Raw genomic sequence first — 13157 nt, forward strand, 5'->3', positions numbered from 1 at the left:
ACTGTTCTCTGACAGAGAATAGCTAACTTGCTAGCAAGCTAAACTTCTTAACCCCAAGGCAGTTATTGACAATGAATGACACTTATGTCCGTTTGACTTAACCAACATTTTTAGTTAGGTTGTTATCAACATGTTTAGGTAGGATTTGTTACCAAAATGAAGTTGCTGGTGTTGTGAGAACGTTCCCAATATTGAGCATTACATTTAAAAAACTAATGTGTGTGAGTAAAAAATATATTTTAACAACTAAAATGTAACACCTGGGGCTGCACAGGGGCACAGTCGGTTGGCCTGTTGCCATGTAGCAAGGAGGTTCTGGGTTTGATTCCCGGCCCGGGGGCTTTCTGAAGGAAGTCTGCAGGTTCTAATAGAATTCCGTTTAGAGGCACATAAATCCTTGGACGGGTTCTACACATTCTGCTACTCCCAACTGAGGCCTAGACATACATTTCAGCTAACTGCCTCTCACCAAACAGCAAAAGTCTCCATCTTTAAAGAGGAATAAAAATGTAGACGCAATTAGGAGTGATCATCCAGGCTGAATAGCAGGAAACAGCTCCAAACCGCAGGGGATTAGGAACCCAGCAGGAGGCAGATGGAGTTGTTCTTGGGAGAGCACTGCGGCTGCAGTTTGTTGTTTCTTCCTCACCAATGAAGAAGAGATGCACCAAAGTCACGCAGAGGTGGGGTTACTGGATTCAGCTTTTGTTCTCCCGTGTTTTTCACCTAAAGCAGGAGCCACCAGCTTCATGGTAACAATTACAGGAAAGAGGCGAGGAGCCGCAGAGCAGCCGTTTGCTTTTCTTTGTGTGTTTTTGTATGTATGTGTGTGTGTGTGTTTTCCTCTAGGCCTCTGTAAAGATTGTTTGCATCATGTTTGCTCCACATGATCAGTGTGCAAGAATCCATTATTTGGACAAAAAAAAAGTGTCACAAGACTGCAGTTGCAGTGTGTATGTGTGTCAGCAGTGCCATCTGGAGCTGCTGTAGGACCAGACAGTAGCGTAAACACTCCTTCCTATTCCCCAGACCGCCTTCAAGCAATGTTTACAATGAGCTGGCATACAAATATGGTTGGCCTTATTTATAATTCTGCAATTTGTCTTTAGTTACACCTGTATGAGTTTGATCGCAGTAAATACAACTAAAGACTGAGCACTAATAGATGATAACCTGGAAAAAGGATGCTACAAATGTACAGTTCAGGGTATTATAAGCCTGGAGGGCCACCAGGCTTTACTTACCTACCCCACCAGGCTAAGAACCATTTGTTTGTTTCAAACTGGGTTTTTTTATACACCAGTAACAAAAACAGTAAAAACGGATTAAGCTAAGTTTATAGTTGATGCATTGAACTGGATGTGAAGGTTTGAACTGGATGTGAAGGTTTGCGCACCATTTGTGCCGTCCCTGCACTTGTCCATTGGCCTCACACACTGTTATTTCCAAATTATGATGCAGCTTTGAAATTTTGTCATTAAAAATAAATTGTAACACAAAAAAAATGTGCTAGTGGGCTGCCCTAGGGCCCCTCCCACTGGGCTTAGCAGGTTTTCTGGGGGAAACCCTGCAGTTGATGAGTTAGCTATCTGCTCAGGTAGCTATTTTCCTTACAATCTATTCATCCATATTTAAAGTCAAATCATTAATTGCTTGGGATAGCTCAGCATCACCCACCTGTAAGTAGTAAATTGTGTTTGATCAGGGCATCAAAATGTCACACACACCTTTCTCAAGATATCTACAGTTTCAGCGAGTCCAATTAAAAACTTTTTAAGGTCTTTTTCCTGCCGCCTTGAATAGATTTTAAGACAGAAAAAATGTAAATTGAGGGACCTTGATGTACAACGAAGCACAGAAAACGCAAAATCTTGGTGGCTCTTGGCAGTGGCTCTATGCTTCTCACGCTACATATAACCCCCGTAATGCCAAGCTTAACAGTTTTATTTGCACAAAATGCACTTAGCCTTGCACGAGTTAGCAACAGAAGTTAAAAAAGCCAGGTAGCAAGAGGATATAAGCAAATAATCGTCTGTAGTCTCAACTGCGTTGAGGTGCAGAACACAGTGAATATGTCTGGGCATGACTCAAACTTTTGCCGGAAAGGAAAGTTTCATAAGAAAAAAAAAATCCATGTATGAGAACACGCAAGATAAAATAGTCCAGTCACAACAAAACGAAAGACTTGTGGTTAATGTATTTAAATATCAACTTACTTTTTAAAACTGATTTGAAACTTTAAGGCCTTAATTTGAGATAGATGAATTTAATACTTTTTAAGGATGTTTTTTCCCCCCAATAGTGTGATGAAACATGACCCAAATACATCTGTATTGGTGACATCATCATCACCATTTCCACTCCACTGATTGTGAACCTGCAAGACCAGTTCAGTTTTTTTTGGAAAGCTCTTTGGACAGTGCCTGTTTTGCACTGTGCCTGTTAAGTATGTTGAATTTAGAGCAAATGTATGTTATATGTCCAACGTAGACTCACTGGTGGTATGAATCCTCACACCTCAGCTGTGATTTTTCACACAAATTCCACAGACACGGCAGAAAAAATGAGATTCATCCTTTTAACTATTAAAAAGGTCATCGGAGTCCCCAGAATATACATTTTTTAAAAGGATTATCACAGTGACAAGCAGCCACGTATTTGTCTGATGGATTACCTTTTGAATTATTTGGTCCACATTCATTATATGATTCTTACCTTCAGTGAATATATCAGTTTGACACCATTTCTGCTAAAACTTTAAACAAAATAACAGGACATAATTTCATTGCTTTTCTCTACAACAGAAATGCATCTACTATGTCTACTGCAGCTAAAAGTAAAAACAAATTGATGATCACATTCATAATGATCTCTAAAATGTGTATTGAGGTTAAGCAGTCCGACTATCTGCTCAGTCAGCTTGCAGGCAGTTATTATGTAGGTATTACGCCACCGGTTACTGACCAGCTGCCATTTGAATACAGCATTAGCATTTGAAGAGTGATGACTGGTGCACCTTAGGTTCCACATCATGACCGTTCGTTTTTTTGCAATCCAAAGTATTTCTGAACAACCAACTTTGCGTTTTTTTGTTTTTTTTTTAATGTATACATCATCTGCAAAAAACTGTGGTCAGTCACTACGGTATTTTCGGTATGACGTAAAAACGTAACGGTTTTGAAGACATAACTTTCAAAACCTTAATTAACATCTCTTGCATCATACATGGATAAGAATCCAAGCCGATTGTCTCTGTCGCTCAGAAATGGTGTACAGTACAGGAGCAGCTGTAACTGTGCCATGGTTAGAGAACCCTCTGTTTTGTTCATTATAGATGTTTTTATTGTTTTTGTTTATGGACAACGTAATGTAAAGCATTATGTCTTGTCATTAGAATTATTCAAACGAAAGAAATAGGGGTTGGTCTTTTTGACATTTTATCCCTTTATTGTGTTGATCCTCGTAAAAAGAACGTTTTATACAATAAATGGCTTGAAGTTACTTTCTATAATCAACTCATCATCTGTTGTTGTGTTTCTATGAATCTGTTCACTAACCTTATATTCTCAGCTTATCAGACGTCATTTTCTGAAAGAGTCGACTGGCCCAAACTGGGATCAGAACCAAAACAGATAAATAAAGTGCAAGTCTTCAGACAACAGTAAATAAGTGAAATTATTTCAGAGATTTGAGCCTTTCTATAAAGCTTGATCTTCATTATGTACTAAACTTTCTGACAATGAAGTGATTGCGAGAGCATAACTTAGGGCTGGAGGATATGGCTGAGAAACGAATCACGATAGAAGAATCCGTATCAGCTGGTATCAATAATTACTGATTCGTTTTTGTTTTCAATATCTGAAATACTCTCAAACTGGTGTCGTGACCTTTCTTCTGTTGTCGACAATTTTTGCTCCATGCTGCTGTTGTTTATTTTTATAAAGCAGCTATGAGGCACAAAACTTTAATTTAAACTTCTGCTGCGCAAGTTGCTCAATAGGTTGTTGCTAGGTAACCACAAGTTACTCAGCAGATTGTTGCTAGGTAACCACAAGCTACTCAACTGGTTGTTGCACTTACGTAAAAAGTGAGTCAGTGAGTTAGCTGATGCCACCAACCGTGAGGTTGAGCAGCTGAAGTCTTTCCTCTGCCTACATCCCCCAGAATGCTGTGTGGTTCTGCATCAGAGTTCAGTGTTGAATATTCTATCAGATGTATTATTTATTGATACTGATCACATTGCTATTGCAATGTATATTCTTATTGATTTATTGTCCAGCCCAAGTGTAACTTCCTGGGTACAATGTTGTTGGTTTATGAGTAGGAAATACAATATCTAGGGGACAAAATGGCAAAGTCTAGATACCAAACAGCAAAGGGGCAAACTGACCTGCAGCCAAATCACCTGACACATATCAACAGCCATCATTGCTCTGTCTACAGGAGGCAAACTTAAAGCAGCACCAGGATGTGGCCCCCTTTATCCCTGTTAATCTGCCGTTCATCCAGGGGCTTTTGACTTACCAAAAATGATGAAGACTGAACCCCCATCGGCCACAGGGGGGAACGGGGCCTCTGGTGGGAACAACGGGGGTTCCAACCTGCGGAGTCCCTCGCCTCACCGCAATGCCTACGAGGCAGGGCTGGCGGCTCTGAAGAAGGCCACCGACCACCTCAACAATGCCGCCAACGGAGCTCCCAACCCCGGCTCCAAACCTCCCCTCCTCCCTCGCCCGACTGGAAGGGGCAAGCGGTACGGATCCAACGTCCACCGCATCAAGAACATGTTCATGCAGATGCAGTCTCCAGGTGATGAAGAGGATGGTCTCAAAATGTTAGGTAAGCAAACTCCTTCAGGGGCACATCCTGATTAGGTCGTTTTAAACTATTTGTTTAGTTAATTCTTTGTCATTTGTAGGTAAGGAAGAGGAACTGAAACTATCGATTCCAAGGGCCTCAAGTCTCAACGAGAATGTCAACCACAGCGCCTTGCTGAAACTTGGAGATTCAGTCTCAGAGAGAGTCACCAGGTTTGACCCTAAAACAGGATCAGAAGGTGGAAACTCATCTGTTGGTCTGTCCAAGCTCCAGGAGACCAGGAGAATCTTTGAACAACAAACTCTACAGGTAAGTTCCTCAATGTGTCGGCTTCCTCTAATTCATTTGCCCTAAGGTTTGATTCTGATTGGTGTTTCTTTGTCAGGAGAAGCAAGCTGCTACCAACCGCATCTTGCTGAAAAAGGAGCGTGCTTCAGGCTTTCAGGACAGCCGTCTAGACGTCGTGGCCCGCTTTAACGGGTCAACAGAAGCTCTAGACCGACTGGACGATCCTCCAGCGCCCAGTCCTGCTACTGTTCCGTCCGCTGCGGCTTCGGTTGGGCCGAGTGAGGCGGTCAGCCCCACTGTAAGCCAACTCAGCGCGGCGTTTGAAAAGGGCGACGTGCGAAACAACCTCTACCTCCCCCAGCGCCGGTCAGCCCCTGCCTTAGCGCCAAAACCCAAACTTCCAGCTAAAGGAGACGCAACTGAAAAAAAGGTAAAAAGTGTGAACACTCGCACAAAAACAACCCTTTGAATTTACTGAGTTAAAACAGATCTTTCTTGCATTCAAAGGCACATTCTGTTGGTAAGGAGGCCAAAAAGGAGATAACAGCAGAATCAACAAACACCACGGCAGCTCTGCCACCAGAAGCAGCAGGTTCTGTACAAAGGAGCGCTGCTGGACAGGCTACATGCCAAGAAAACGATGGGTTTGGACTGTCATTAGATCACTACTTAAACTCATCAACGCCTTCAATTACAGTGACTGTAACGTCTGCCTCATTTGAGGCAAAACCTGAGTCCCAGTTGGAAGGAAGCGAAGAAACGGATTCAACTATGGTGGAGTCCCAGGCCAAAGAAAAGGACGAGTCCAATGAGGCAACCGGAGGGACGTTGGTGCAAGCCGAGGTCCACGCGTCACTAGAAAAGAAAGAGAAAGAACCTTCGCCTTCCTCCGGTGAGAGAGAAGACTCTGAATGGAGGGAAGCAGAAGAGGACGAGAACGACGAGGATGGCTCACGCAGGGAGGATTACTCAGAGGGAGATCTAGTAGAAATCAGTGCTTACAGCGGAATCGGCGAGGAGGATTCAGGGGGAAGCCAGCTGGACGACGAGGATGACGAAGAAGACGAGGAGGCATATCAGCCAGAGAGCAGTTGCTCTGAGATGCCCGGTCTTCCTGAAGAAGAGGAGGCCCCGCCTCCCAGCAGAAAGATTTGCTTCAGCACAGACCCAATCAAGGTCAGTCAGTGTTTGTTGGCTTACGGTCCTCCAATCTCTACCTTACAGGTCATTAAAACGTACATTTTAAACGTTAGAAGATGCTGAAATTTGGGTAAACAGGTCAGGGAGAATGTTGCGGAGCAGAGACAGTATGGCTCAACTTCAAACCTTGTGGAAAGGGAAGCTGTTTAAGGTTTATGGAAAGATGAATGGAGCAAGAAAAGGCATTAGAGGCTGCAGCAGACTTTAGACAGGGATGAGGTTCACCCTCCATCTGAGCCACCGCGAAATGGATCAAATCATGTTTATTTGTTAGAATGTCCCAGTCAAAGTCCAGGCCAGTCTGTCGCAAGCCTTAAAAACTGATGCTCACAAATGCTCTCCAGTTTGAAAAAGAAGCAAATCTTCGATTCCGTAGATTTGATGTCCAAAGTTGACAGAGACATAAAGCAACCGACTTGCACATGTAATAGTAGTAAAAGGGGGTTGTGCAAAGTACTCTGGAAAAAATATTATCAATCAGAATTAACTGAATATTTCTGATGATTAATCGATTGATTGAATAAACAAAATTTGTACATTATGCAGATTTTTCAGTAACCCATCTCAGCTTATACATACAATATTAAAAACACATTTAAAAAAACACAAATAAACAAATTATTCAGCTTTTTAAAAAAATGATACCTAAAATGCAATAACATAGCATTCCTTCAAAAGCATACATTAATTTTGAAAATGAACAGTAGTAAATATAATCCTGTTGTTTTGTTCTAGAACAACTTGAAAAACCTGGCAGTATGACTTGGGTTTGTGAAGTTGCACCTGGATCAATGCTTAAAGTGTCTAGTTTCTACTGCAAATATCTTATCACTTGAAATACGACAAAACAAGTAACTTTCCAGCAAGATGATGTAGTAGCTTGTTTTAAGTCAATAATGCCATAACACTGAGGAACAAATACTAGTTATACATGAAACAATCTGCCAGTGGAACAAGACATTTTCCTGTGGGAAGTTAGTTCTAAGTTGGTTTTGCCTTCTGTCAAGCGAACTAAGACATTTTTGCACTAGAAACTAGAGCAAAATACTTGATAAGACTTTGTATTTGTTCAGGTCAAGCTTGCTGAAGTCTTGTCTAAAAGGTCATGTCATTGTCATTTTTCATTCCCACTTTAACGCCACGAGGCTTGAAGTTATTAAAAGTGACTCTATGAAGCTGTTCTGTTGTCCTTTGAAATTTCTGCACAGTAAAATTAGACAGAAAAAAAATCACCCATGTTTTTGTCCCATATATGTGTGACATTAAGGATAGTTCTGACACTTCTTTGCATCCAGTTAGAGCAATGATCTGAATGAACTAAGATGTCCCTTGGAAAGATGAGAGCAGAATTATTATATCGTATTTGACCACATTCGACACGGCTTCACGTTTGGAAAAACCAAACGAAGCATGTCGGCACAAACAGAATGCACGGTGGTGGAGTACTCATGCTGCGGGCTCATTTTGAAGCCCTTGCCGTCATTGAGTTGACCACGAATTTCCTGTATGCCAAGACCATGTCTGAAAGTTAAAGCTCGGCCCAAACTGGGTCATTCAGTGGGACGGTAGCAGGATGACTGAAAAAGAAAAACCCAGACTCCTCGGACTCAACGAAAAAACTGTGTAGAAGTAAATGTTGCGAAACTGAACGTTGTTCATAAAAGAAGAGATACAAAGGACCGCTAGCATAACGGAGACAACGACTACCTCACATTACTGACACTGAAGGTGGTTCTGCAGGCTGCTGAGTCATGCTTACTTTTTAAATTTGTGCTTCTTCTCAGCTTAATAAACAAAATAAACACAATATTGTCTTATTTTATGCTCTTCAAGTTAGAGTTGCATCAATTCAGAGTCAGGTAACAACTTTTCTACCAGAAATACATGTTCTAAAACAAACCTGAAGTACCTGGGGGCATTTTCTTTTCACCACGCAATTTCCTGCTAACTGGAGTTTATGCTACGAGCACGTGAATGTGGGATTTGATTGTTACCAGTCAGCTGGCTGAACACTTCCTCTAGTCTTTTAAAATGAACAAATGTACCTGTCCAAACACCGCTTTTTTTTGTTGTTCCAACTCTACTCTTCTTGTTTCTACCAGGACTGCAGCGGTGAGCTAGCTTGCGACGGAGCGTTGTGAAACATGCCTCTGCTCGCAGACAGTCATAATGTTACCAACATACTTCCTCTGTTATACAGAGCATTTAACGGCTTGTCAGAGTGAGAGATTAGAAAGTGTTTGAGTTTAATATAACTTGAGAACATGGGAGGCTAAATAACGTGCATTGATTAGGAGGATCAGATTTAGCTTAGCTTGCTGTTTTAAGATGATGGTTGTAGAAAATGATGCATTTTTCATGTCACCAGGGATTTTCTTTTTCATTTTCTTGACCAAATGTTTAACCTCTCGCTTGTGTTGTGTTGCCTCGGGCTGCTTAAGGTAAAGAAATGGCCTGAAGCGGCGGCGGCAGCTGCTGCAGTTTACAGGTTCAAACCGCTACATGCTGCAGGTCCTTCGTATGAAACACAAATCTCTGATTTTTATTTCTTGCAGAGGACAGAAAAAGCCTCACATTTGTTTGCATGTGCTCTTCGATAATTGTGTGCAGTGGAGGAAAAAAACTGTTATCTAGATTTTAATGTTGATACTATCATAGCTGATAAAGGTTTGAGCTTCTTATAAAACATTTTGTGTCGCAATGATTCTTCAGCTTTTATATTCTACAATGAACCAAATAATAGGCTTGAAATCTTGACCTGATTTTTTATGTTTAATACATGTTGGACTTTACTTTTGTTTGGTGATTCAGCTGCATATAATAATTATTTAATCACCATATAATTAAAAGAAATTGACATAGATAGAATACCACTATATAGGCCCAGGCAATGAGAGCAATGCATGTAGTAGTTGTACGTGTTAACAGTTAAATGTCATTCACTGCAGTTTGGGGGTATTGATCTGATGCCAAGTAAACAAAGGGTCAGTGTCAGGTTAGGCAGGCCTGTCGTAATAACTAATAAATTAATTAATAATAAATTAAAATCAACACCATAATTTCCATTTGCATGATTGTTTTTCTCATGTCTGGATGACAAAAACCTTCAGTCTGGTTGGTCTCAACTAGTTTACAGAGACTCCAGTGTCCACTTTATTTGCTTTGTTTATTTATGTTGGATATTTAAGATGTCTTCCAGTTCCAGTGTTAAATGTTCATCAGAATTTAAAGGTCATTAATCTTTGCATTATTATGACATTACCATCATACAGTACTAGTTGAAGACGGACTCAGAAGACTATTATCATTTATCACAATAACTGTTATTGTGACAGGCCTAATCAGAGATACTCATACTTTTATTTAAGTTTGATATATCATTAAACTTCTGACCTGTAGGTATTGGTGTGGTTGAATAAAAAGGCAACCCACAACTTTCAAGTTTTAATTTGTAAAGATTTTTGAAAATCGTGCACAATTCCCCCTCAGCCTCACAATTCTGCACAACTTCATGTCGGCCTTTCACTTGAAATCCCACCAGACAATTACATTGAAGTTTGTGGCTGTAGTGTTAAAAGAAAAAGCAAAAATGTTGCATAAATACTTTGGCCAGGTACTTTAAGCCAGATTTTTATGGCTAAACAAAGATGTGTGTGGAAGAACTAGCGCAGATGGAGAAACCTCTTCTTGAGGTTTGCAGCCACAGTCAGAGAAATATTCTCCTTCCAGAGACACCCAGGAGATTCACAGCCTGGGCTTGTTCGCTGTAATTACGTCTCAAAGCTGGTTGTTAATTGCTGTTCTGATAATATGTGTTGAGAGCTCAAATCTCTCCCCCTCACTCTTCCCCGTAGAGCTTTGCAAGACTGCAACCTTCCTCAGCTGAACATCCTGTTGTAAAATTTCCGCTATATCTGTAAAGTCATGTGACTACAATGCTTTTCAGAAGACTCAGCAGACTTTGCAGTGTCACACACAGACTCAGCAGCCAGTGGAAGGTCGTAACAGGCTGAGGAACGGTCATCAGGTCTCGCCCTGACGACCTTCATCTCGCCTGAATCCGATGTGTCTGCGCCCGGCTGCACACAGGACTACCTCTGTGAGCGTGTCAGCAGCAGTTGGAATGCGGTGGAGTTTGTTTGCTTTCCTTGGAATAAAGAAGGGCAACGCGTACACGCTCACACACGTATACACACACTCGCGTTCAGCTCAACCGAGGGAAGCCGATAGATAAGAATCACAGAATGTAGCTTTGTTTGGATGAAAAGCCACCTGGTGTGTGCTTTTAAAGAAGCTGATAAGCTAACGTTTCTGATTCCTGCTGATCTGCTCGGTGTAGAAAGAAGCACAAACTGTTTGGCTGACCAAGAGGAAAAATGTTTGCAATAAAAAGGCATGTTCTGTGTTGCTCCGCTACATTGATTCTGATGTTATTTTATGTGTAAAGTGTCTGTACATATTTAAAAAGTCTTTAATTTATGTCAAATTGTAAGTTGGTCTTAAATTTTTGTCCTGGCAGGATTATTTAATCTTGTATAGTTTATTTAGTTTGAATTTTCTGTCAGACAAACGTTTGAGTCACGTACAGATGTTTCCTTTGCGTTTTGTGACTCGAGGTGGTGGAAGCTACTCCTAACTAGCTGCTAACCTTCCCTTGGCAGCTAGCTTTTTGTGCATAACTTTATCGCTGGTTTGCTTGATGACGTTCACTTCCGTTGCCAACCCATACGATGCTACATTCACTCTGTGCAAGAAAGCTTGCCACTACTTTTATTTAAAATCTCACATTTTCTTTTGTACATTTCTGTTGTAATATAGGTCTTAAATTTCATTCAAAATGGTATTAAACAGTCTTAAATTATATGGCTTCTGAATCCCAGTAAAAAACTGGAAAAAGTGATCGGATATTCAACAACGGTTCAATTCAGCTTCAGAACACGCAAACCTAAAGTTCTTAATCCATCCAAGACTAACTATCGTATTTTATCCTTTCCCTTTTGAATTTAATGGGCCTGGCTTCAGCTGTGCCCACAGAGCTGCCCTCTGTCTTGGTGCCATGCTTCTTTAACAAAAGCAAATTATAACCCAGAGGACTGCCAGTGCCTGAACACTTGCCTCCACCAAATATGACTCATTCCTAATTTTCCTGCTAATCATCCGTCAAACCTTCCCGCATCGGCGTTCACATGAAAGGGGATGTATGTCGCAAACTAGCTGAGGCTCTAAATGTAAGAAAGAGGGAAGGAAAGGAGGAAAGAAACAAATGAATTGAAGCACAAGAAAATAATAATACAACTCCACATTTGTCTACTTTTGGAGGCTGCGTGATCTGAAATGGACCGAGCCTTTAACAAGACATTGGCTGTGGAAACATGTTGGAAAGAATAGAACCTTCAAGGAGGTCGTCTTGTCAGCTAAAATTAGAAAACACAAAAAATGCCAAAAAGCTTGTATCACAGGGCGTGCTGTGGTGGCGCAGGGGGTTAGCAAGCCCCACGTTTGGAGGCCTTAGTCCTCGATGCGGACATCGCGGGTTCGACTCCCGGTCCCGACGACCTTTACTGCATGTCTTCTCACCCTCCTTCCTGTCTGCCTACTGTACAAAAAATACGAGCCACTAGCACCGCAAAAACTCTTCGGAGAAAAAAAAAAAAGCTTGTATCACCTGAATAAGACTTAGAATCAGCTCCTTTTGACATATATCATGGGTGAGGACCCAAATGCAGAGAACTCAGCAGTATGAACATAGAGGAAAAGGGATTTAATAAAGAAGTTTGAAACTAAACATAGAGAAGATACAATCTTCAGGTGAGTCTAATCGGTGGAACCTGGACGAAACACTAAAACCTCACAGTGTTACCTGATGTACAGTAGGTTCCTTCCACAGTACTGGAATGACGGTAGATGCTAAAAGTGTAGTTATGAAAACAGGACAAACATATGGAAGCAACAATTTAAATGCGCACATTCCAGCCAGTTACGCTGTGATCTGGATTTCGTTTGCCATGCCGGATTGGTTTCCCACGCTCCTGTGTCACAACACAGCCAGCTGCAATAGACTACATGTACAAAAACACAGCACAGCGTTTTTACTGAAGACCATCCGGTCTCATGTGGAACCACATTGTGTGCTATGGCCTTTATAACATGGGAGTCCAGGATTCCTACACAGACAAAAATCAGGAATGCTTAAGCATTTGCTCATGGGAGAAAATATTCTACATGTTGGTGGGATTTGTAGTTGTTTTTGTTTTGTTTTATTTTTTCCTACCATTAACATGGAAATTCAACATATCTCCGTGAAATGGGAATGACAATAAGAGCAATAGTCTACCTATTTCAACATTTTAACACAAAAAGGGGAAGCTGAAAGTTTCTTAAGAGTTGATGTAAGTGAGTTCTGGTGAGTTCAACAAACCTTATCTGGTTATGGATTTCATACGTTTTGTTGGACATTGATTTGTCCTTGTTCTATTTATTTATTTTTTTAGTTTTTATTATTCTCTTAGGTTGACTCAGTAGTTCTTGCGGGGAACTTTAGGACCCTATTGCAGACAAGCTCTTGCAGACATTTACACAGCTTTAAAGTTACTGAACAGGAAGGAAGCGTGACAACAGGAAGCAGTCTAACAATTCTGCCCTATGACCTGGTTTCTGCTGGTGTGTGTGTGTGTGTGTGTGTGACAGAGAGAGGTAGAAAAAGAGAGACACACACACACAGAGAGAGAGAGAGAGTGTCTTCCACACACTGGAACGTAAATAATACAGAAAGAAAAACCTCCCACACAATAAAATCCTTCAGCTCTGCCTTTGGTTTTTGTCACACACACACATATATATATTTATATACA

General features: G+C 41.1%; 1 protein-coding gene across 2 annotated transcripts in view; it reads left to right on the forward strand.

Moving 5' to 3' along the window:
• Nucleotides 1-13157, forward strand: part of LOC114147817 (neurabin-2-like) — a 29447-nt gene that overhangs the window by 3236 nt on the left and 13054 nt on the right. For both annotated transcript variants that reach the window (XR_003596141.1, XM_028022462.1), the window contains exons 2-5: nucleotides 4444-4839; nucleotides 4919-5127; nucleotides 5204-5536; nucleotides 5614-6282. Coding sequence is in view for 1 of the 2 variants with exons in the window: in XM_028022462.1 (XP_027878263.1) it covers nucleotides 4530-4839; nucleotides 4919-5127; nucleotides 5204-5536; nucleotides 5614-6282 (1521 nt within the window). In the remaining variant the exon portion in view is untranslated. The remainder of the gene's footprint in view (nucleotides 1-4443; nucleotides 4840-4918; nucleotides 5128-5203; nucleotides 5537-5613; nucleotides 6283-13157) is intronic.

This window comes from Xiphophorus couchianus, chromosome 7, assembly GCF_001444195.1.
Source record: "Xiphophorus couchianus chromosome 7, X_couchianus-1.0, whole genome shotgun sequence".
Taxonomy (NCBI): domain Eukaryota; kingdom Metazoa; phylum Chordata; class Actinopteri; order Cyprinodontiformes; family Poeciliidae; genus Xiphophorus; species Xiphophorus couchianus.